General features: G+C 50.3%; 1 protein-coding gene across 1 annotated transcript in view; it reads right to left on the reverse strand.

Annotated features, from left to right (window-relative positions):
- Positions 1-24,756, reverse strand: part of GRIK4 (glutamate ionotropic receptor kainate type subunit 4) — a 262,197-nt gene that overhangs the window by 68,430 nt on the left and 169,011 nt on the right. Inside the window, 6 exon segments of the mRNA XM_064173386.1 lie at positions 1,718-1,771; positions 6,309-6,368; positions 6,370-6,438; positions 6,440-6,486; positions 12,424-12,592; positions 15,133-15,230. Of these exon segments, the coding sequence (XP_064029456.1) occupies positions 1,718-1,771; positions 6,309-6,368; positions 6,370-6,438; positions 6,440-6,486; positions 12,424-12,592; positions 15,133-15,230 (497 nt within the window).

A 24,756-nucleotide genomic window follows, 5' to 3' on the forward strand; every position in this document is an offset into this window, starting at 1 on the left:
GCAGTGGGAAGCTTAGTTGTGATAGTTACCCTACTACCCAACCAGGAACAGTGTGCTGCTGATACACAAACAGGAAGCCCTCACTGTGTGTGTAGTCCCAGCCTGTGGGATGCACAGCCATGGCAAGAAGAGCAAGAAAGAGTTGCTGGGACTGAAGTGCAACAGGAAAGCCACTGGCTGGGACTGGGAAATGACTGGAATGGTTTAGCCTTGTGAGCAGGATCTGACAGAGGTAGCCAGACCCTGTCCAGACCCTTACCAGCTCTGCCAGCAGCAACAAGACAGGTACAGTGACTCAGTGCTGGCACTGGGTGTGAGAAATCACAGAGCAGCAGCCACTGCCTTGACACAAGTGGCCTCCAGCTCCCGAGGGCACAGCTCTTCCCTCAGTGTCCATCTCTGGCTGATCCCTCCAGGGAGTCTTTCCTTTTGCTTTCCTGCCTGATGCCAGTCATTTGCATGGGGACAAACAGGAGCAGTGAGGCTTGCTCTTGCTGGAGTGCTGTTGAGAAAGGCTGGGACTTATGGATCAAGCACCGAGCAGGAATCAGAATGCTGCTAGCTCAGGTAGGAAGCTTGTGGCTTTTGTGTTTTTTTCTTCTCTCTTCTAACATCTCCTTTCCCTTTCCCCATTTCCCTCTCCTTTCCCTAGCCTTTTCTCATTCTCTGACCCAGTTGCTCTCTTGGCTTTCAACCCCTTCAACTCACTTCTTCCTCTTCCTCCTCCTCCTCTCCACTGCAGCTCTCCTGCCTACCCACTTGGCTCCATCCATTCCCGTCTCTCTCCCACCCAAACACAAAGCATGATTCAGCTCTCAGCTTCCCTGGCACACACACACCTCACCTCCTCTGCCATAAATATTAATGGAAATCAGAGAACATGAGTATCACTTGGGGTTGGAAGGCATCTCCACTTCATCATCCAGCCACACTCAGGTTTCCAGCATGCCCACACCAGCATTAACAGGTAGGTATCTGGTCTCCCTGGCGGTAGCATGTGCCCCATGCCACACAGCAGCCTGCTCAGGAGCCTGGTAGCTGCTTCAGCCAGAGAAATTTCTCTGATGTTTATTTTGGGTTTCCCCCTGCTGCTGCCTAAGCCACATTACTCCTTGTTTAGCACAGTGCTCAGGGACTGAACCGCAGGATCCCCCCATTAATGTTATTAGTAGCTATAAAGCTAAGTCACTGGGGGCCAGGCTGAAGATATACCCTGCTCTGCCTCTCAACATTTATGGCACCATCCTTCCTTTGTCTCACACAGCCTTGCTCAGAGGCACGGCAGGCAAGCACAGGGCTGCAGTGCCCTCTGCCCACGTGCCCCAGCACAGGGGCCCTTAGCCAGGGCAAGGGAATGGGCTTGGGAGCTGACACCTGCAGCATGACCCTCCCGAGCCCTCAGTCAGGACCTATCACCTCCCAAGGTGCCTCACTGCAGCAGTTCTGGTGGCAATGCCTACAAACCCTGCCTTTGGCTGGCTGGCTGCTGCTAGGCACCTGTCAGCTTCCCCCTCCCAGAGGCCAGACCAGATGTTTTCCCTAACTGATGCTGGGAGCTGCAGGGGGACACTTCCCCTTCCTTCCCTGCCCTCTCTGCTGCAAATGCCCTGCTCCAGGGGCACGTTGCTCTCCCCAGAGCTGCCAGGGCTGGGCAGATCAGCTCCCATTAACATGGCTCCACACGCGCAGCGCAGAGCAGCCGAGGAAGCCGCCTTACCAGATTAGTGAAGATATACGTGTAATAGGCAGACGCCATTCCCAGCTCAGCTGCCTGTGAAGGAGAGGAAAGGAGATTAGACCAAAGCCTGACAATCTTCAGTCTCCACTCCAGCAAGGCAGAGACTGGGCCACATTTGCTTTTTCATCCTTATCGCTCCGTGCAAGCGCTGCTGCCTTCCTGCAGGCAGGGAAGGGTGGGACACAGCAGCACAATTTGACCTGTGAAATTAAAGTCTGGGCAACCAATTTTTCAAGCAGGGCTGAGCTTACCTGAGGTCTCCTCTTTGCAACAGCACCGACAAAGCACCTACACAGGGGCTGCCCAGCAGGCACAAACAGCCCAGTGCTGCACGAGGCGCAGCTCTGGACCCCTGTGACCACCCATTTGAAGCTGGAGCAGAGGAGATTTAAGTTGGACATCAGGAGGAAATTCTGCACAATGAGAGTGGTGAAATACTGGAACAGGCTGCCCAGGGATGTGGTTGAGGCTCTGTCCCTAGAGACACTCAAGATCAGCCTTGACGTGGCAGGGAGGTTGGACTCGATCTCCAGAGGTTCCTTCCAATCCCTACCGGTGTGTGATTCCCCTTGCCACAGGTGCCCTATAGGCCAGTAGGGGCCAGCAGGGCAAGGAAGGTTATTATGCCCCTGTACTCAGTAGGAGACATTCAGGATCAGCCTTGATGTATCCCCATGCAGCCTGCTCTAGTTGGAGGTGTCCCTGTTGCCTGCATGGGGATTGGACAAAATGCCCTTTGAGTGTCACTCCCAACCCGATGCAATCTGTGAATCTGTGGCTCTCTGCTCCCTCTGCATCACAGGGCAAGATGACATTGGGGATTTCTGGACATGGCTCCATCCTCTGGGTGCACCCTGCCAAAGACAACCCGGAAGGATGATGCCCATGGGAAGCAAAATCTTTCATACCCTCAACAGCAGCAGACCCTAGCAAGGGGTGGGTGGGGTCCTGCAGCCCTAGCCCAAGGCCTCCAGAGCCCCTGGGGGTGAGGAGCTCCTCAGGTGCACTGTGGTGTTTGGAGAAGAGCAAGGCTGGCTGAGCTTTGCTGCTTTGCTCCTGTTCAATTACCAACATCTTTTTGAACATAAAGAGGGGAAAGCAGCAGCTGAGAGAGCTCAGGGCTTGTCTCTCTCACTGCAAACACCATGATTCAGAGAGCAAGGCACAAAATGCTCTTCTAGATCTACAGCAAAAGGCCACTCATCCCACTGGTGGCTCTCCCTCATGCATCAGATGTGGGCTGTAGTCCTGCAAATCAATTAGCATGAATGAAAACTGGTAACTCACTCTGCTCTCCAGCACTTAGACAGGGTTGTGATGGTCACAGAAATGGCAAAAAGAGGACCAAAGTGTATAGAGATCCAGAGAAAAGCAGAGAGATTATTTTTTTTCCATGGGATGATCTATTCTAGAGATGACAAAGCAGAACATTGAAGTCCTTTTCCAAATATCAACACTCTCAGTAAATGAGGAGTCAGTTGTGAGAACAGATGCTCAGGAAAGTGGGGGATTAATCTGCAGATCCTCCTGAAAGTCTATGTTCCACTGCCAAGCACAGCTGGTCTCAAATAATGCTTCCAGACCTTGGTAAAGAGGTTTTTCCATCACCCTAGACCACACAGAGGAACTGGAAGCAGTGAGGAGAGAAGGACCAAAGGCAGCTCCTCTTTACTTGGTTTTAGTCCTTTTCCATCTCCCTTAAAAGCTGAAGGATGGCAACTACAGGAAGGGAGCGAGGAAAGGTTGAGAAGAGGTGGCTTAGATTGCCCAACTCCCTGTTCTTTACACATGGACACGGGCAGCAAGGAAAGCTTTGGATGCCCACAGAGGACTAGATGGCAGCTTAGGTCCGGCTGTGTCCAGCCCATTGTCACTCTGTCCCTGACACAGGTGGCAAAACAGACACAAGGAGGTCACTTGACTGAAAAATCCTGACGAATCCAGGGGGGGTTGCTGAGCTGCCTGTCTGCCAGCTCTCCAGTCAGCTGCCTCATTTTTAAGTCCTTACACAATAAAGCCTGCCACCCACTTTTTCCCTTTCCTGGAGACAGTGACAATGTCAGCTCTCTCTCTGACCCACTTTGAAGCCAGTGCATTTGATTTCAAGGGCAGAGAATCAAAGGGAGCACCAAGCGCTTCCTGCACTCTCAGCTCCCATCCATTTACCCTGCTCGCTAGCAGCTGGGACAGGCAGGCAATCGGGGAGGCAACCAAGTGTCTCCAGACCATATGTGGAGGGCAAGAAATGAGAAATTGCAATTTATCTCCTTGTCTGAGGCCAGGAATGGCCTCCTGAGACAGTCCCAACACGAGGCACTGCCAAACTAACTGCAGTTTTCTTGCTTTTGGTGACCTTTGTGCAAGGAGCCCCACGGAAAAGACAAGGGGTGACGGGGACAAGGCTACTGCAGGGAAGACTCCCATTAGACTCCAGATGGGCACAGCTGGACAATGAATCACCTCCCCAAGGGCAGTAGTAGGACTCTACTCCACTGGGCAGTTTGAAAACTCAGCTTGGCAGGGTGCTGAGCCAGCTCATTGCAACTCCACCCTAACCTAGAAAGTTTGGAGCAGATTGATCCTTGGGGTCCCTGGCATTCTGTGACCTGTGGGCAGAAGCCAAAGATCTGCCAACTTGCTCACCACAAGCTCATTCCCTACCACTGGTTGCACCTCCAGAAAGAAAACACTTTTCCAGCCCTCCCAAGCTGCAAGAAGTCACCAGATGAGAAGCTCATTATTTATTACCTTCCATTCCTACAATCCTCTGGCCAGGAAGGCCAGATTAGGTTTTGTAACTCAGCTGCTGAAAACCTGTGGCAATCTCCATCAGTGGTGGTAGGAGGATGCTCAAGGCAGGATGGCAGACTGTGGGTGCCCGAAGAGCACTGCTGTGTGTCTGTGGGAAGTCACTATAGCAACAGAGGAAGGGGACAGCCCTCAGCAGTCAGGCAGCATGCAACAGGGGCCAGGTGAAGAAAGAAACACAACCCAAACAAAAAATACCACAGCACAACCTCCCACTCCTGCACAGAGAGCCCCAAGAAAACCTCCAACTTGCCTGTTTGGAAATGCAAAAGGAGGAAGGGAATAATAAAACCAGCTCTGATGGTCACTGCTGGCTGTCAGAGAGGGCAAAATCTGAGCCAGGCCAGGCCTTTGAATGACCCTGACCCAGCAGCCAGGGTCACACAGGACACTATGTGTAATGCCTGCAGCAACAACCAAGGGAGGATCCAACTGCTTGGATCATGCCTCCATTCAGGAAAGTATTTCTTGTTCCTTTCAGGATGTGGGAAACTCCACACAACTTTAGACTCCATCTGGAGCCACTGCTCACTTTTGAAGCAGGCTATCAAAACAAGATGCTAAAAACTGCAGCGAGAGACCACTTAAAAATAAACAGGATTAAAATAAAATCTGGGTTAATAAGAGCATAAAGAAAAGAAAAAACAACAAACCAGGAGTGAGGCAAGCAAACATCAGAAATGCACTTGGAGAGGGAAGGAAGGAAGGGAGGGAGGGAGGGAGGGAGGGAGTTGAGGGAAGGATGGAGGGAGGGATGGAAGGATGGAGGGAGGGAGTTGAGGGATGGAGGGAGGGAGGGATGGAGGGAAAGAGCGAGGGAGGGAAAGAGAGAGAGGGAGGGAAAGAGAGAGAGGGAGGGAAAGAGAGAGAGGGAGGGAAAGAGAGAGAGGGAGGGAAAGAGAGAGAGGGGAGGGAGAGAGAGAGAGGGAGGGAAAGAGAACTACTGCACTGCTTGAGTAATTTCAGAGCACTAAGCAAGCCCTCCACGGCTGAGGACAAGAGAAGCAAACACACCAGCTCAGAGCAATTAAACCATTGCTCCTGCAGACATAACCCTGCCAAGAGAGCAAATTATTTTCCCCACTACCTCTATCAGTGGCAATTCCCCTCTCAGCAGAGACCACTTCCAGCCTTGCTTGCAGGAATTCTTACCCCCTCTTTCACACAACACCTGCACCTGCTGCTGCTGTACTACTGTCATGAGCAGGGGAAGCAGGAGGATTCATGGATCACAGGATCTTAGGGGTTGGAAGAGACCCAAAGGGATCATTGAGTCCAACCCCCTCTGCCAGGGTAGGGACCATACAATGTAGCTCAGGGCACACAGGAACACATCCAGACAGGCCTGGAAAGGCTCCACAGAAGGGAGACTCCACAACCTCTCTGGGCAGCCTGTGCCAGTGCTCTGGGACCCTTCTAGGCAAGAAGTTCCCCTTGTGTTGAGCTGGAATCTCCTGTGCTGCAGCTTCCATCCATTGCTGCTTGTCCTATCCCCAGGGAGCAGTGAGCAGAGCCTGTCCCCCTCCTGACCCCCAGCCCTCAGCTATTGATAGACAATTGCTTAAATCCCCTCTCAGTCTTCTCCTCTTCAGGACTAAGCAGCCCAGGTCCCTCAGCCTCTCTCAGGCAGTGCTCCCAGTCCCCTCATCATCTTCACAGCCCTCCCTTGGACGCTCTCACCAGCAGATCCCTGCCCCTCTTAAACTGCGGAGCCCCAGCCCCAAGCCGCACGCATGGATGTGGCAACTTAACGGACACTCACCTTCTGCAGGATGGTGTGGGACATGGAAGCATTGGCATGGACAATGATAGTAGCTGTTTTTGTCATCTCTGATCTCCTTCAGCAGAGGGGTGGGATCCCTGCTGTCATCCAGCATCCGCACCGAGAGAGTGGTCCTTGGAAATGAGGAACTGCCGCAGCAGCTTCTCGAGGTTTAAAAAGGCCTCAAATAAAAGGAGGAAGGGAAAAAAAACAATAAGCAGATAGCTTTAAGTTTTATGCTTAGTTCAAATAGCACTTCCCCCACAGTCCATAGCCACCCCTGGTAGGAAGCAGCACTTCCCCCACAGCCCATAGCCACCCCTGGTAGGACGCAGCACTTCCCCCACTGCCCACAGCCACCCGTGGTAGGAAGCAGCACTTCCCCTACTGCCCATAGCCATCCCTGGTAGGAAGCAGCACTTTCCCCCACGGCCCATAGCCACCCCTGGTAGGACGCAGCCCTGCCACTGCTGTGCCTGTGTGCTGCCAAGGAAAGGCATTGGGGCGGCAGTGTAGGCTTGCTGCTTGGGCGGCAGGAAACTATGGAACTGCTTTTAGCTGTTCTCCAGACAAAGAGTGGCCCCAAAAGCTACTTGAGAAGTGGTAAGTCTGCTGATAACGTTTTTCAGGATCCCTGAAGTCCAAACAAGTTCTCCACTATCTCCAGCACATGGATTGCTCAGGTTATCACTGGTTGCCTGGAGAACAAATTCCTCCTCTGAAGCTTTTGCGTTACCAGCTCCCAAAATAAGTGCCCTGCAATGCACAGCTTGATAAGCTTTGGAGATCTTGGAGCACTCTAATAGGGAGCTACTATCTTCCAGGAAGTGTGTCTCTGGGGATGCAAAGCTCTGCTAAGAGTCAGGCAAGGCAGAGATCATTGCAACAATACAATATCAGGTCTGTGATCACGGCCCTAGCACAGTGCAGGATCACTGTGAGCTGGGCATTCCCAAACAGCAGAAGCCAACACTGAAACTAGCCACAAACCAGCATTTGTGGTGCTTCATGGGGAAATGAGGAAGAGTTAGTAGCAGGCAGTGTTCAACAGGCCAGCAGCTCCATTGCTGGGCCAAGGTCTCTGGACACTCACCCTCTACTTCTGAGTCAAAGCCTCTTCCTCTCTTTCTGCCTTGTTGTCATGCATCTCTGCCCCGCTGAGCCCTCTAAATGCCCCAGCACAGCCCTCTGCATCCTCGGGCAGCATCTGGACAGGGTTGGCCATGGGAAGGAGATGTGACTCTGGCTTGCACTTGGCAAGTGCCAATGCAGTCTGCAGGACTGGGCTCTCCCTTCAGGTGGGAGTCAAAGAAAAGCAGTAATAATTGGTGAGCACCCACATGGATGAGTCCTGGGCTTGTGCCCTATTGCTTCTTCCTGCAGCTAGGTCATTGCAAGGGCTCCTACCAACACAGCTTCCTTGGTGTCTAATAAGATGTCCAAGTTCCTGCTGCAGCTTTTCTTAGTCAAGAAAGCATATTTGATAGTGTCTCTTCTGCCCAGCTGCTGGTAAACAACACCCTATCGCAGTCTGAGTGACCAGAGAGACCACCAGATGTATCCATTAGCAAGGCACAGGTAGCTAGCAGGGACAGACATCCCATCCCTACAGAAAGACAATCCAGAAGAAGAAGGGAGATGCTGTCCTAAAGGAAACTCAAAAAGAACAGAACTCCCAGCAGGATCATCTCCCAGCTAGCAGAGGCACAAAGCCATCCTCAAGTGAGAGCTCTGCTCCTAAGGTAACCACACTTCTATCTGCATGCAAGCTCTCAGTCACTGGGGGCAGGGGCTGGGTGCAGCCACCACAATGCGATGTGATGAGGCTGCTTTTCAAGGACCCCCTTCCCCCCCCCCCCCCCACCCACCCACCCACTCCCACACTTCTCAAAGGCAACAAAGCATAAAAGAGATACAACCAAGATGAGGAGCTTCTCATTTCACAGAGAGAGGTTTTCTGCATGCTGAGCTCTTTTACCTTTTCTCTGAGGGCAGGCAGTAATTCAGCAAGGGACTACAATCCAGCTGCAGCTAGGAGTGCTCTGGATCACATCAGCTTCTTTTTCCTTCTCACGAGCCAGAGTTCACTCTGTGGCCAGGACATGTGGGACTAGACCACAAGTGAATAATTTTTTGTGCACTAGCTCATGGAGGAGGCTTAGGGGTGACCTCACTGCTGTCTACAACTACCTCGAAGGGAGACTGTAGCAGCTGGAGTTGGGCTCTTCTGCCAGGCAACCAGCAACAGAACAACAGGACATAGTCTCAAGTTGTGCCAGGGCATGTTCAGTTGGATGTTAGGAGGAAGTTGTTGTCAGAGAGAGTGACTGGCATTGGAATGGGGCTGCCCAGGAGGTGGTAGAGTCACTGTGCCTGGAGGTGTTGAAGCCAAGCCTGGCTGAGGCACTTAGTGCCATGGTCTGGTTGATTGTGCAGGGCTAGGTGCAAGGTTGGGCTGGCTGAGCTTGGAGGTCTCTTCCAACCCAGTTGATTCTGTGATTCCCTTCAGCCTTCACTTGATCCTCGATCCTTGCCAAGTTTATTTTCACCTTATTTCACATCTGTGAGGGACCAGACAGGCTGCTGCCAAGTAACAGTCCCTGAGAACACTAAAGTCTGCTTGCCAGCTTATCCCAGCAAACTTTGCTGCTGCAAAACCGAGGAAGATTTAATTTACCCTTTTTCTTCTTTCTTAAGGTGATTTCAATTTCAGACTTGGCTTTGGATAGGTCTGAAGGAACAGGGATAGCTACCTTACCCTGGCCTCTGAGAGAAGATGGACAAAAAATTCAGACCATGGGAGTCTGGAGGAATTCTTCTGTCCACCCCCTCTGAAAATCCACCTTCTCTATTTGATTTCCTGCAGAAATAAAGTTAGATCCTGCTCCTTAGCACCAAAGGTTGTGTATCTCAGCTGTAAGTTAATCTTGCAGCCTGGAGAACATCCCCTCTGACAACTGCTAAGAGTTTGTGATTCACATCAGATATTTCAAGCTTCTTCCTCATGCTTCCCATGCTGAAGAATGAAGCATCTGCACCTCTGCTGCTCTGTTTGATCTCCTCCTCTGGCTCGAGGAAATTATAATTTACAGCATGTTAGATCCTACCTATAGCCTCATCAGGCCTCCTGCTTGGCAGCTCCTCTTGGCATATGGAGGCAAATCTCTATTATTTGAAGAGATTTCCCCTTTGTTTGATGACAAGAGGATGTGAGATGCTCCTGGTGACAGGCTGGCACTTCAGAAGGCTGCTCGGCAGGCCAAACAGGAGCAAGGGCTTGTAGAACCCTCCTGGCAACCTGGAAGCGCTAAAGAGAGGAGCACCTTGTGCAGAGCAGCTGTCAGGCACATGCTGTTTGGTGCTGTTTGAACAGCCTTAGAGGGACCGTAGCTACACCCTGAGGCAGGTTGCTGGTTTCGAGCTGGCCACTGGGAAGTGCTCATCTTGCTTTACTTTCTTTTTCCTTTTCTTATGCAAGCCTTTGGAGCTGGCAGCAGCAGTTCCCCCTCTAGCTGTCTGCAGACGTGGCCTCCTCTCCAAAGCACCTGGCACACCTTACAGTCCACTGCAAACAAGGAATGTTCCTGGGAAGCAGGGAAGGCAAGACCTGGGAAATCTCAGGAGAGACAGGCTCCTTCTCGCTGAGCTCTTCTGGTCAGGAGCCAGGGGACATCAGTTCTTTTTATGGCTGTGCTGGGTTTATGCTGATGCAATCCTTGACCCTAACAGCTGGAAGAGAAATGCTGAGCTCCCATCCTCCAGCCTCGCTCTTTAGACCTAACAGCAGCACTTCAAACGTCTCCCAGTGGCCCTAGTGTGTGCACAAGCTTCCTGACCTCATTGCCCTGCTCTCCTTTCCTAAACGCTGAGTTATTTCCTCCCTCCTCTGACCAACCAGAGCTTAGAGAGTAAGCTGCTACCAAGATTATGCAGCCCTGGGAGTTGCCTTTTTTGGGTTGAAAGATTCCATGAATCACACAAAGCCTTCCACATAAGGACTTCAGAGCAATTCATAAACCAACTAATTATTCCACCCCGCTGAGAAAATGAGTCACAAAATCTTATTCTATTCATCACTGCATTACACTTAGGCTGGCCTAAGTTCATTGATTTTAAGGGTCATTTTTCTGCTTCTGCCAGAAGAAATTACAACTGGTCCCCAAGGGAAGGATGTGACTCTTACACTGATAGGTCTGAGCAATGACAGGATAGGACCCAAGAGTCCCAGCACACAGCCTTGTACTTACACCAAAACAGCTAGGACTCTTCCTCTTGGGATCTACATAATAAATCCCTCAAAGGAGAACTTCAGACAGCTCATATGCTCCCCCTTATTTGCCTCCAGGGAACCTTCTGAAAGCCCCAGAGTAGCAGGAGTTAGTTGTTAAGGACTGTGCTTAGGAGCCCTGCTTATCCTAAGAGAAAACGAGGGCTTGTGCTCCTGCAGGATGCTGATGATGCCTTTTCTGCAGACTGTCACACTCAAAGCCTGTTGTGCTCCAAACCTAGTCCACATAAGGCCCTTACGGGCACAAAGAGCAGGATGCATGGACGGCACCCATCTCACTGCTTTCCAAGACTCAGGTTGCACAGCACATCCTAAATATTGAGTTATCCAAGAACAGCAGAATAGACTAAACCAGGCTGATTCAGAGGTTGTAATTTTCATGCCAAGCAATTTGGCTCCTGAGGTTCTGAACCAGTTTAAATCAAGAATCACATTTAATAGCAGGGAGGGGAGTAACATTTCAGTGGGAGGCACTTGCTTGTTTTGGCACATAGCTGGGGAGGAGGGCAGGGGTGTATGGTGGCATGCTGGTGTGTTTGTGTGCTCCATGCCTGGCAGCAGCTGAGGACAGAGCTGTGAGTAAGCTGCACACTAGGTGAGGAGAAAACCTAATTATCTTTTCCTTCCCTTTCTTTTCTTTTGCCTTTTCTTGTTGGCTTAAGGTTAGACAATGAAAAATGTCAGCCCTGGAAGTAACATTGGAGAGCATTTGCACGATTCTAATTGCATCATTTTGGGTCAGGTCTTCTGCTGGGGTAAATCTGAGCATGCTTAATGAAGGCAATTTACTGGCTGACATCAGCTAAGGAGGGTGGTCTCCTCAGGGTGCAAAAAGAAAAGGCAAAGGCACTCCAAGTTCCTTCTGTCCCTGTGCCAGGACTCCACCACAAGACTGTGTTACCAGCACAGCTGGTGGTGGGTGAAGTTTGCCCAGGGCTAGCTGGAAGGATGCTGCCTTTCCTCTCTACCTGGTGGCACTGTCACAGACTGCAAAGCTCTTGCCAGTACCCCTGGAGCTCTCACAGGATCCAGATGCTTTTTCAAAGGTCCTCTCCTGGGCCTGTTTGTATGGCAAACTCCAGTGCTAACGAATCTGGATGCAGGACAACAAAACCAAGACAGATGTGGGTACTGGATACCAGCTAGCTATCTACACACTGGCCTTAAAAAGCACAGGACACACTTTATTCTCTAGCCACTATGATGCAGAGCCTGTTCCTGCCATGGCAAAAGAGTTATGCTGAAATGAATATGGTCTTGCTGAGGTGAATGCTCCAGCACCCAGATGCACAATTACCAACAGATGTATGGCTGCAAGCCCAAGAGGGTGTGCAGTGTATTGACTATTAATCAAGTCCTGCTTTTAGGCCACAAACTGCACATGGGTTTGGGAAAAGCCTATTTCAAAAAGCTTTACTTGCCTAAAATAATCTCCAGAAAGAAGTCTGGGCCCTTTTTTCCTTTTCATTTCAAAACCCCATCTGTGCAAGCAAAACACTCCTCAGATTGTCAAGCAGAAGGCAGGCAAGTCCTCTCTCCATCCCCTTTCCTCCTCCCACAAACACCTCCACGGGGCAACAAGGTGGGAAACCTGCCCTGCAGGTCTCTGCTGTTTTGGGCTTCTCTGATTGAGTGCCTACCTGCTGCCAACAGGGAAGACCCTGCCAGCACAACCAGGAGAGACCAACACCATGGGAGGCAACGGTGAGGCACCTCTCAGACACTGCTTGTGAAAGCTTCCACAGGCACCAAACATGCAGGAGATAGAAAAGCAGGAAGAGCAGACACTGGGAGCAAGGGGCAAGTGAAGCCAGCCTGGCAATGACTTACATTCAGCTTTGGCACAGATGAGGCAGGCAGTGGTGCAGTTAAAGAAATTCAGGATTCCTGCCACGGCCACGCTGATATCAGTGTTGCTGGGATGGAGGTTGAGGGTGGTGAACCGCTGGAGCTGCAGCTTCATGAACTCCTCTGGCGCCACCTTGAAATGAGGAACCTGAGCGAAGAGGAGGGGGAAAGAAAACATAATTCAAGAGGAAAAAGAAACAAAATAAAACCAGGTAAATCTACCACGAAGGGTCTTTGGTGTGAAATGCACAGCAGGCAGCAAGTGGGATACCCCAGGGACTGCAGAGCGTCACCAGAGTGAAGAGAGGAGGGTGGGGTTTGTGCAGTAGCAGAGGAAAATAACTCTTGCAGCAACCAGAAGCCACAGGAAGGAGTGGATCAGGGAAGTCCTTGCTGGGCCACTCAGAGGAAGGCAATGGGGACTGTGCTTGGGGCACAGGAAACCATTTTGGATGAGTTCAACCTAATTAGCTTGGGCACTAATTGTGGCTGGGCCCACATCTGCTTTGGGCTTGCTGCCTGGGTAAACCTGGAGGATGCTTTGCAGGCAGCAGGGACTTCCACAACCCATGCTGGAGGCCCTCAGCCCTTTGCTGTGTGCAAGATAGGCCAAGTGCTGCAAAGCCACCTCCGCCTGCAAACCCATTTGTCGTCAGGTAATTAGGAGAGATGAAGGGAAGAACAAGATGACCCTGCACTGGTAAGGCTCAGGAGAGAAAGGAACAGATGCAGCAGCCCAGGAAGCTTTGGGCTTTTTTGATCAGCAAAGAGGTAACAGGTGGCTGTGTGGCAGGCAAGCTCCAACGGGACCGCAGCCACGAGTCCTAACAACGCTGCCTTGTTAGTAATGGAGCGGAGCAGGAGGTGGGAGTGGGATGCTGTTTAGCAGGGAATTTGGGGCAGGAGGTGGGAAGAGTGGATGGTGTTCCCAGGGGATTTTGGGGCAGGAGGTGGGAGTAGGATGGTGTTCCCAGGGATTTGGGGCAGGAGGTGGGAGTAGGATGGTGTTCCCAGGTTGTTCGGGAAGGGGGAGCACAGCAGAACAGTCTGAGGGCTCCCTCCAAGACATCTCTGCTGCACACCTCGTGGGTTCACATAGAGGGAATGGGTGGGCAGCCAGATCAAGCTCAGACACTTTGGGGTTCAGCCAAATTGTTTTCCTTTTGCTAAGTGAATTTTTGGGAAGAAATGTAACACAGAGAAAGGGAAGCATCTGCTGCAGCTTCATTGCAGGAGTGTTGAGTCCTCTTTTCCTCCATTATTAGACCTTTCCTATCTCTCTCCTCATGGGAAAGGCCAACAGGAGGTTGTGATGGCTGTTTTATTGACAGTAGAAGTTGTTTGGTCAGCAATAGGAAAAGAGCAATAAGCTGCTATCTGCCTTGATTCCACTCTGCAGCCCTCGCTGAGGGCTCTCTTAACAGGGAGAGAAGTAGACTGCAAGAGGAGAAGAGAGGCAGAGTCAAACCCCTTTAACCAGAGCAGGCAGGGTAGCTCCAGTACAAGCATGATGAGCACTGCTGGGAGCTAGACACAGCCTGAGACTTGCAGCAACAAGTGCTAGAAGGGAAGAGAGAGATGCAGACAGAGGTGAAGGCAATCCTGCAAGCATCCAGAGCTGATCATTGCCCTGGTCCAGACTTCATGTTTGGCCCTGGTGGCCTCTTCTCCCTTTTGAAAGCTCTGGCCCAGTGCAATGCCCCTCCCCAAACGGGAGGGAAGGAAATCTGAGGGCCAAAGCCCAGAGACCCAAGTTCATCCATCAGTTTTGCACAGGCTCCTGGCGAACAGCAGGTGCCTCAGTGGTCAAACGGGGACACTCTGCTTTACCTGATGGATGGCTGTAAGCACAACGGCTCTGGCTGGGTTGCTGTATCCCCTTTAACACAGCAGCAGCAACTGGTGCTACTCTGACATAAATCACAGGGAGTTACTGCAGGTTTACATCACTGCAAGGGCAGCTGAGCTCAAGATGGAGAAGCAAATAGCTTAGGAGTGCACTGGCACTCACCTTTAATTTCTGGGTTGGGGGGGAAGGCTAAATGAAGAGACATAGATCAGAGAGTCAGCCTGAATAGGAATTTCAGGGAGAAATAGTCTCTTACTGCAGAGTTGCCTTTGTCTGGGATGGAGCACGTCTGGGACATTTAACTGGAGAAAGCACAGCAAAATACTCTCAGGAGACACATCCTGCTGCAGCCCTGAGCACTAGGTCTAAAAGATCTCTTCACCACTTCTGATTCTCAGGGAACAAAGAAGAGCAGTCATTTGTGAATTGTAAGTCATTTACAGTGCTCAGTTCCAGGCACTCCTCCGTTTCAAGGCTGGGCTCCAGACAGAGGCTACTAAAAGGCTCAAAGATTTTATCTGGCTTTAAAGGGCTGAACTGTGAGGGAAGAGCTCAATTTCTTTTCGTATCCCACGAGCAGAATCAGATCAGCTCACGGCTTCTAAAATACGAAATCAGGCACATAGTCTGGACACGGAATAAAAAGGGTTTGCCTTGATGGAACAGCAAACAGAAAGGGGTGCAGCTTCCCTAGACTGTGCACAAAGTCAAGTGCACATCCAAGAGCTCCTGCACTACCCCTCCCAGCCCCTGACAGCCACTGGGCAACAAGGGCATGGGGATGGAGTCAGTCAGTGCATGGGCATGGATTTACTCCAGCATGGAACTTTTCCACTTACCTCTTTTTCCCCACAGATATTGCTGATAATGGAGCTCGAGGCTGGGCTTGAGGAAGGTCCCAGGACGCCTACCACCCCTTTTGGGAGAATCTGGCACACTGCAGGCACCAAAGAGGAAACAGGAGTTAGACTTCATCCTCAGCTTCCTGCAGACAGTACCTGCTGCACCTGCCTAAGGACGCCCTGATTTCTCCTTCACGCTTCCAGGCATTTAATCCCTCTGAAGAGCTCTCATCCTGTCTGTGACAACCTTCTCTCCATCTTTCCCCACCTGAACTCTCCCCCAAAGCCTCATCTCTGAACTGAGTCTCTCTTTCTTTAACATCCCTCTTTGTCTCCATCTGCTTTCCTCCAAGATAAAACCCTTAACTAAAGTTTCTGGCAGTTGCTAAACCCAGCGGTGACCTAGCTCCAGGGAATCAGCTAGCAGCAAACCAACTTGCTTGAATTTCTTCCCTCGTCCTCTGCAGAGCTCAGCACTAATCACCAGGCTCATATTACTGGTTTCCATTTGTTGTTTTTCCCTCTCCTCCTGGCAGTAGTTAATCTCTAGCTCCGTGGCCACCAAGGGTAGCTGAACAATAAAAAGACCATGACAAAGGAAGAAGCTAAATCTCTTCCCCTCCAGCTTCCTGGGTTAAACTGCAACCTTTTGCCCTTTAATTCACAGCACAAACGTAGCCAATAGCACTCCAAGGACTACCCCTGCTGGTGCCACCTCTCTGCTGCCATCCCAATCAACCCTATCGCTGGGAAAGACTCCTCCTAAGCAGCCTGAATAGGCGAAGCCTCACGAACAGCAGGCAAGAGCCCCTTGTGCCTGAATCCCTGGGCTTGGAAAGGATGGCCTGGACGTGTGCTGGCTACAGCTTATCTGAAGCAGCAGATCTGCCTCGGCATCACCACACACTCAGCTCACAGAATCACAGATTTTTTTCAGTTGGGAAAAGACCTCTAAGATCATTAACTCCAATCATCAGCACCACCACAGTCACTAAGTCATGTTCCCAGGTACCACGTCCACACATTTCTTGAACACCTCCACAGTTAGTGGCTCCACCCACCTCCCTGTGCAGGCCTGTGCCAATGCCTGAATACTTTTTTCTTTGAAGGACTACATCCTAATATCCAACTTAAACCACCCTGGTGCAATTCCAGGCCATTTCCTCTTACTCTATCACCTGATAGTAGAGAGAAGAGGCCAATCCTCACCTCACTGCAACCTCTTTACAGGGAGTTGTCGAGAGAGCAAAGAAGTCTCCCCTCAGCCTCCTTTCCTTCAGACTAACCCAAACCCAGCTCCTTCAGCTGCTCCTTTTAGGACTTGTTCTGCAGGCCTTTTCTCCCTGGGACAGGCAAAGCCACATGTGCTCAGCTGGTGCCAAGTGACTGCTTTCTGAAGGAAGAGGCAGAAAAGAGGCACCTCCACCACTTACCAGTTCTGGCAAGAGCAAGAGCTCACAGCATTTTCATGCACAAAAAACTGAGCCATAGTTTTGCAAAGCTGAGATTGTCAAGATCTTGCCTTCTCAGCACCAAAAGGTTGGTCTGCTCCATAGCCCCCTGACTGTCGGTCTCTGGCTCACTCCTCAGAGGAGCTTTTGTGATGGTTGTAAAAAGTTATCTAGATTCAGCAGCTGGAGGAAAAAAAAAAGGAGCTAGAAAAATTCCCAATGAGAACATATATTTGGTTGTGAAGGGAATTCATCACCAAAACTGTCCTATTACACATCAGAGACGTTTGCTATCAACCTCCAGCCTTTAAATCAGGACTGGAGGTGAGCTGTGCCTCTGCTGTGCTTGGAGACTCTTTCACACAGCTTGGGGACACTCAGCAGGTGAATGCCTCTGGTCTGTTTTCTGCAGAGGATTGGAAAAGCCAGTTCAAGTGGTCATCTCTGGCCTCAGGCTTCATAAGCCTCCAAAATCTCACAGCTAGAATGTGAGGCCAAAAGCTAAAAAACTTAGTTTGTGGCTTTAGGGAACTGGTTTGACTTGTCTCCTTGTGCTACTTGAAGGGAAAACTCCATATCCTGCTGTGCTAGTTTGAGCCTAGCTGGGATATTCTGGTGAGAAGAAGTAGATGCTAGGCTGTGAAAAGAAACAGTGGTGATGGCTGCTGCACTCATAGGCTTGCTGAGATGGATAAGAATAAGAACATAAATATAGATAACAGAGTTGCTCTCTGGGCTCTGGGGCTGTGTGAACTTCGCTCTCTAACCTAAACCATCTCTGTGACTAATCCTTCTGCTTCCTAACCCCCCTGGCTGACCCTCCAAACTCACCTTCAATGTAAAGCAAAGTCTGGGGCAAGGTAGAGGGTGGGAATAAAGTGGAAGGGTGGTTGGAGCCCCTCCTGGGGACTCGGGTTTCTGGGAGGGCTGCTGTGTTTCTGTATTACTTTTGAACTTGTCTGTTTCTGTCTAGATTGTAACTCCCTGCTTCTGTCTTGTGCTAAGCTGTGAGTAAAAAGGCCTCATTCAATTTCCAGATCAACTGAGTCTAGTCTGGGTGATTTTCTCAAGTGGGGAGGGGGGGGCAGGTAACACCCAAACCATCACACCTGCGAAGTCCCTACACATTCTAATTGCTCTGACTTCATGCACAACCTTCCCTTGGGTTTTCCTTCCCATGCTTTCTCCCTCTCCACCATCTCAATCTGTTAGAGAGTGAGTGGTATTTTTCTGCAGCACTTTCAAAGGAATCCAGCACTTACTTTTCCTCTGTGCTTAAAAATTTACAGGCACTTAGCACTCCTCAGAAGATCCTTTCAAATACAAGCACTGGCAATTTGAACCCCCCACATGCTATCTCAGCACCTCTCATCAGTCCCTCTCAGATGCAGCAGGCCCTTTGGTACTCTGCAACTCAGTAGCTACCAAGAGCGTGAGCAGAGAAGGGCAACAAAGCTGGGGAAGGGTCTGGAGAACAGGGCTGGGGAGCAGCAGCTGAGGGACCACCTGTTTGGCTGTGATCCTCTGTGGTCCTGCTCTGGCAGGGGGGTTGGACTCAATGATCTCCTTGGGTCCCTTCCAACCCCTAATGTCCTGTGAGCCTGTCATCTGGGGTTGCTTGGTCTGGAGAAGAGGAGGCTGAGGGGAGACCTCATTGCTCTCTACAACTCCCTGAAAGGAGGTTTGCAGTGAGGTGGGGGGTTGGCCTCTTCTCCCTAGTATCAGGTGACAGAGCAAGAGGAAATGACTTGAACTTGTGCCAGGAGAGGGTTAGGTCGGGGATAGGAGCAATTTATGTTCTGTAAGAACGGTCAGGGACTGGCACAGGCTGCCCAGGGAGGTGGTAGAGTCCCCATCCCTGGAGGTGTTCAAGAAACCTGTGGCCGTGGCACTTGGGGACATGGTTTAATGGCCACGGTGGGGTTAGGTTGAAGGTTGGACTGGATGCTCTTAGAGACCTTTTCCAACCACAACAGTTCTATGATTCTATAAGGATCTGCTCCAAGTCCTCTTTATCCTCTGGTCATTAGGGCAGAAGTCCTGAAGGGAATTTTGCTGTGGATGCAGGGGAAAGTTTGGTAAATACTTTTCTTCTCGTCTCTGGTATAGAGATCAAAAAGTGAGTTAAGTAGTCATAGCAACGTAGTTGCAACAGCTGTCTGAAGAAGCAAACCTGGCTTATCACTCTGAGGGTGAAGCATCCACTAAAATTAAGGAAAATGAATGGAAATAAAGTGGAGGTGCCTGAGGCAAAGGTTCCAACCATGTTTGGAAAGCTTCTTCTCTTGTAATCCAAACACATTTCCTACTGCAGAACATTGCCTGATCTTGTTATCCCCTGCAGGGAGAAAAGGCTCAACCCTGCTACTCTCATGGACACTGCTGAATCAGAGAAGTACTTGCAGGGATGCAAAAATCTGTCAGCCCTTTCCCAACACCTCATCCCCCCCAAAGTGCATGGATCACAGATAGTGATGCAGCCCTGGCCACTCAAGCCTCTTCAAACTCAAATCCATGTAAACTCAATACTGAGACAGGAATATGTTGGATTGGTGCAAGCACAGTCATCTATGCTCACACTTGTGTCCAATGAATTTAGTGCCTCAAGAAATAGAGAACACTGAAGCAACATCATGTTTAGAGCCTCTTTGTCATGAGATGGGATATGGGTACCACAGAGCAGCCTGGACTTGAAGGCCTGAGATATCCCAAACCTCCTATTCCAGCCATTTCATCTACCTCAAGTTGTTCCTTAAGAGCAGTGGGACAGAACCCCAAGAAACATGCTTAGCAAAGGGATTTCTCAACACCACCTTAAAAACCTAAGTCTTTGAAAAGGAAACATCCCATGGCACACCACACTGTGCTGAGACCCACACTGGTTTAGGTAGGACAGAAGCTTCCTTCCCATCACTCAGGGGAAGCAGCTTGGCAGTGTGGATTGTTGACCGCTGCCTTTCTACTTGCATGTGGACCTCTCTGACTCTGCTGTTTGTGCAGCTCAGAGGTTCCATCGTGATTTCTCTGTCTGCTCAGTTAGAGGCTTTGCTTAGAAGCTGGGAGTGGGTTGAGAGCCACCTGTCCTGCTACCAGCACAGGCTATGGGCTGGAGCTAGGAGGTGGCCCTCAAGCAAGCTGACAATTGCATTCATCTATGCTCTGCAAAATGGTGACCTTCCTTTCATACTAGCAGGTCTGTTCTGCCATCTGAGTCAGAAAGTGTTCAGTGGTTTCCACAAGCTCCCTCAGCCTCTCCTCGTAGTGTTTGTGTTCCAGGCCCCTCACCAGCTTTGCCCTTCTCTGGACAGGCAGGAACCAGCCAGTTGTGATTCAGAGGGAGATGGAGATGTGCTTAATTTTGGACATGAAAAAGCACCACAGCTTTGGGAGCAGCTCTCCCATTAGGTATGCATGCACATCCCCTTAGTGGTCAGGACAGTGCCTTTTACCTCCTGGCATCTCAGGGCACCTGGCAAGCATTTAATTGAACTCCCCCCTGTCCGAGGCAGGGTCGACAGTGCTGTGCTGAGAGCATCCAGGTGCAGGACACAGCAGCATTTTCATTGCAGACAGATACCTGATAGCAGAGTTGCAAACAGCATGCAAAGAAGATTCTTGCCTCTAATTGAAAATAAATGAGCAGGGAAGGTATGCAATTACCTCAACATTTCCATGGTTGCAAAACATATCAGAGGACCTTGAATGACAGGGACTGGTCAGGATGAGATTCTCATACAGCAAAAGCCAAGTGGATAAACAGATGGCACTTCAGAGAATGCATCATGGCTCCAAGGCTGCTCCCTACAGCATCCTTCATGCTTCCTAACAGGAAGCCACAACCAGGGCAGGCTTAAACACTAAATCCAACAGGATCACCAAAATAGTAGGGCAGTTAATAGCACATCTGAGACAACGCCACTGAAAGGATGTATGAGGCACTTTGAAATATTAGTGTGAATAAATAAGAATTAAAAACCCTCCAGTGGCTCTGACTGCTGACCTGCCCTGAGATGTCTGGATTAACAACAGAAAGAAGTTCAAAAGACAAATGAAATGATAGGGGACAGGGTGACAAGTTGAAAATCTGTCCCTCCCTGGACATCAAAAGGAGGAAGGTGTTTTAGATAAAGGCATGATTAGACAAGGCGTTTTTTGGATCTCCATAAAAGAAGCTCAAACATCAAACAAAGAACAGGCTTCATTCTACTGGCAGAAGCAGCTCTGCCCATAGCCTTTCACTGCAAATTCACTTCAAAATACTAAGGGAGCTGGGGATGTTCAGCCTGGAGAAGAGAAGACTCCAAAGAGACTTAACAGCAGCCTTCCAGCTCCTGAGGGGGGCTACAAGAAGGCTGGAGAGGGACCCTTTCCAAAGACCTGTAGAGACAAGGTAAGAGCCAATGGTTTGAAGTTAGAGAAGAGTAGAGTTAGGCTGGATGTTGGGAGGAAGGTCTTTACCATGAGGGTAGTGGAAGACTGGCACAGGTTGCCCAAGGAGGTAGTTGAGGCGACATCCCTGGAGATATCAAGAGCAGGCTTGATGGGGCTCTGGGGAACCTGTTCTAGTAGAGGAGGATGTCCCTGCTGACTGCAGGGGATTGGACTGGATGACCTTTGGAGGTCCCTTCCAACACAACCCATTCTATGATGCTGTGATTTCATGACTTTACAGAGGGTGAGCACAGGAACAGTCAATGTTTGTCTTCATTCAGACACAAAGCTGAAATAGCACAGTGTGTGTGAATGTGATTAGGACTGACTCACAGTTACCTGCTACAGCAATTGCAATTTTCAGCCTCCCTAACAGTAAGCAAGATGCCTGAGTCAATCAGGAGAGGGAGAGAGAAGAAAATAAAAACCCCCAAACTCAACACCAAAATAAGAACAAACTCTCCAAAGTCCTTCCTCTGTTGAAGAACTAATTGTACATGAAATATCACTGCTGGGCTGTAATCACAGCCCTGCTAGAGCAGGCAGCTAAGCATGCTAGCTGGGATATTTTTGGGGTGATTCAAAGGGCATGAAATCTGAGAAGAGCATTAACCAGATGTATAAGAGCTTTGCAGTCACAGGTTAAGGCATCCCAACTGCTTTTATTAACGTGTGCTAACAAATAGCAGTGCTGTATTAAAGCTGACAAGTATTAAAGCTACCACAAGCTCCTGGCCAATTTGGCAGCTCGTGGCTGGGAGAGATTCACTCTGATATGGGTCAAGAACTGGCTGGGGGGCAGGGCCCATAGAGCAGTGGTGAATGGTGCCACCTTGAGTGCTGTGTCCAGTTCTGGGCTCCTCCACTCGAGAGAGATGTTGAGGTGCTGGAAGGTGTCCACAGGAGGGCGCCAGAGCTGTTGAGGGGCCTGGAGCAGAGCCCTGTGAGAAGAGGCTGAGGGAGCTGGGGGGGTGCAGCCTGCAGAAGAGGAGGCTCAGGGCAGAGCTCATTGCTGCCTGCAGCTGCCTGCAGGGAGGCTGTAGCCAGGTGGGGTTGGGCTCTGCTGCCAGGCAGCCAGCAACAGAACAAGGGGACACAGCCTCAAGCTGTGCCAGGGCAGGTTCAGGCTGGATGTTAGGAGGAAGTTGTTGTCAGAGAGAGTGATTGGCATTGGAATGGGCTGCCCAGGGAGGTGGTGGAGTCACCATGCCTGGAGGTGTTGAAGCCAAGCCTGGCTGGGGCACTTAGTGCCATGGTCTGGTTGATTGGCCAGGGCTGGGTGCTAGGTTGGGCTGGCTGAGCTTGGAGCTCTCTTCCAACCTGCTTGATTCTATGATTCTAAGTCAGAGGCTGGAAAGTCACAAAAGGTTTGAAATTGAAGTGACAGGATCCAACTCTCCCCTGCTCCCAGTGTAAATCAAGACTAACTTCAGCAGCATTAGTAGCAGAACCATGCAGAACGCAGATTTTTCCTGTTGCAAGAAATACTTCAAGACATTCTTCACTCCAAAGAAAAGGCAAATCACATCTTGCAAAACGCTGTGAACTCTCACTTTGCCAGAATCAAATCAATTTGCTCTGATTTCTACCTTTTTCCTTTTCCTTTTTAATACACTCCATAAGTCAGAGCAAAGAAAACAAAGAAAATCACCCTGAGGTGAAAAATTTGAAATGCAAGATTATCTCTTCCTCACTTATCCCATTTCCATGTTCTCCCCAAACACCACCTTTGCTGAAATCAACAATTTCTTGCATAATGTTTCCTTCTCAGCAAATTAGTATTCTCCTGCTTGAAAAACACTCCAAGAGAATCACTTCTGAGCAGCGTTACAGGGGTGCAAGTGAGAAAGGAATCTCGCTCACGATGGTTACTGCAGCTCTAGGGTCACTTGGCAATCAAGGCTGTTTCCTGAGCAGAGTTAAACAACAGGAACGTTGCCACACGTGGATTTCTGAGGAAGGGAAAGGGGAATAGAGGTAAAAATGCCACTGGTTCTTGCACAGACAGGAGGCTCAGGCAAATCAGCAATTTTCTCAGTCCCCAAGAGGCTTCTTGGGAGATGTAGGATACTTCCAGGGGCAAATTGGGAAGGCATTTGGGAATTCAGGCAGTCCCCATCCCTTCTGTGTGGCTTGGCCACTAAGAATGGATCTCACAGAATCACAGAAGGGTTGGGGTTGGAAGTGACCTCTGCAGAACATTGAGTCCAACCCCCCTGCCAGAGCAGGATCACCTAGAGCAGACCACACAGGAACACATCCAGTTGAGCCATGAAAGTCTCTACAAAGACTCCACAATCTCTCTGGCAGCCACCCTCACAGACTCACAGCACCATGCAAGGTTGGCAAAGCCCCTCAGGGTCACCAAATGCAGCCTAGAACCCTGCTCTACAAGATCCACCTCAAACCACAGCCCCAAGAACCACATCCAAACCATCCTGAAACACAACCAGGGTGGGTAACTCCACCACTTCCGTGGGCAGCTCATTCCAGTCCCTGACCTCTCTCTCCATTAAAAAACTTCTCCTAATATCCAACCTAAACCTCAGCTTGAGGCCATTCCCCCTTGTTCTGTCTCCAAAGTAAAGAAGTTCCATCTCGTGTTCCTCACAGAATCATAGAATCAAACAGGTTGGAAGAGACCTCCAAGCTCATACAGCCCAGCCTAGCACCCAGCCCTGGCCAATCAACCAGACCATGGCATTAAGTGCCCCAGCCAGGCTATGCCTCAACACCTCCAAGGACAGCGACTCCACCACCTCCCTGGGCAGCCCATTCCAATGCCAATCTCTCTCTCTGACAACAACTTCCTCCTAACATCCAGCCTAGACCTCCCCTGGCACAGATTGAGGCTGTGTCCCCTTCTTCTGTTGCTGCTTGCCTGGCAGCAGAGCCCAACCCCACCTGACTACAGCCTCCCTGCAGGCAGCTGCAGACAGCAATGAGCTCTGCCCTGAGCCTCCTCTTCTGCAGGCTGCACCCCCCCCAGCTCCCTCAGCCTCTCCTCACAGGGCTCTGCTCCAGGCCCCTCAACAGCTTCATTGCCCTTCTCTGGACACATTCCAGTACCTCTCTTGAATCAAGTAGCCCACAACTGGACACAGCACTCAAGGTGTGGCCTGAGCAGTGCTGAACACAGGGGCAGAAGAACCTCCCTTGTCCTGCTGGCCACACTGCTCCTGACACTGGCCAGGATGCCATTGGCTCTGATGGCCACAATGGAACTTCCATTAGATGGAACTTTCTATGGTCGAGTTGATGCCCACTGCCTCTTGTCCTATCCCTGGTGACTACCGAGAAGAATCTGGCCCCATCTTCCTCATCCCTACTCCCTTAGGTATTTTTAAGTATTATTTACCCTACTGCCCTGACAAATGAGGGTGTAGCAGGATGTGCACAACCCTGAACAGCTGGGAAAGAGCAAGAAAAAGCTAAAAGAGATGAGGGATGCAAAAAGGTGGAGCATGGTCATTATGGAACAGTTTCTGTGATGCTGTGTGTGATGATCTTAATCTAGACTGTCTCATGGGTGACAGGTGTCTATTTATAGGAACAGACATGCAGGTACTTGCTGAAATGCACTTTATTAAGTGCACACTGCTATAAATAATGCAAAGGCTAATTCAGGAAATGAAGGAGTGCTCTGCTATCTCGCAGGCCTGTTGAGCTGCTCCTGTTAACCACTCAGAGCCCTGCTCCTGAGCTCCATGGAGCCTTCCAGGTGCAGGGGTGTTCAGTG

The sequence above is a fragment of the Pogoniulus pusillus genome, chromosome 38 (assembly GCF_015220805.1).
Source record: "Pogoniulus pusillus isolate bPogPus1 chromosome 38, bPogPus1.pri, whole genome shotgun sequence".
NCBI lineage: Eukaryota > Metazoa > Chordata > Aves > Piciformes > Lybiidae > Pogoniulus > Pogoniulus pusillus.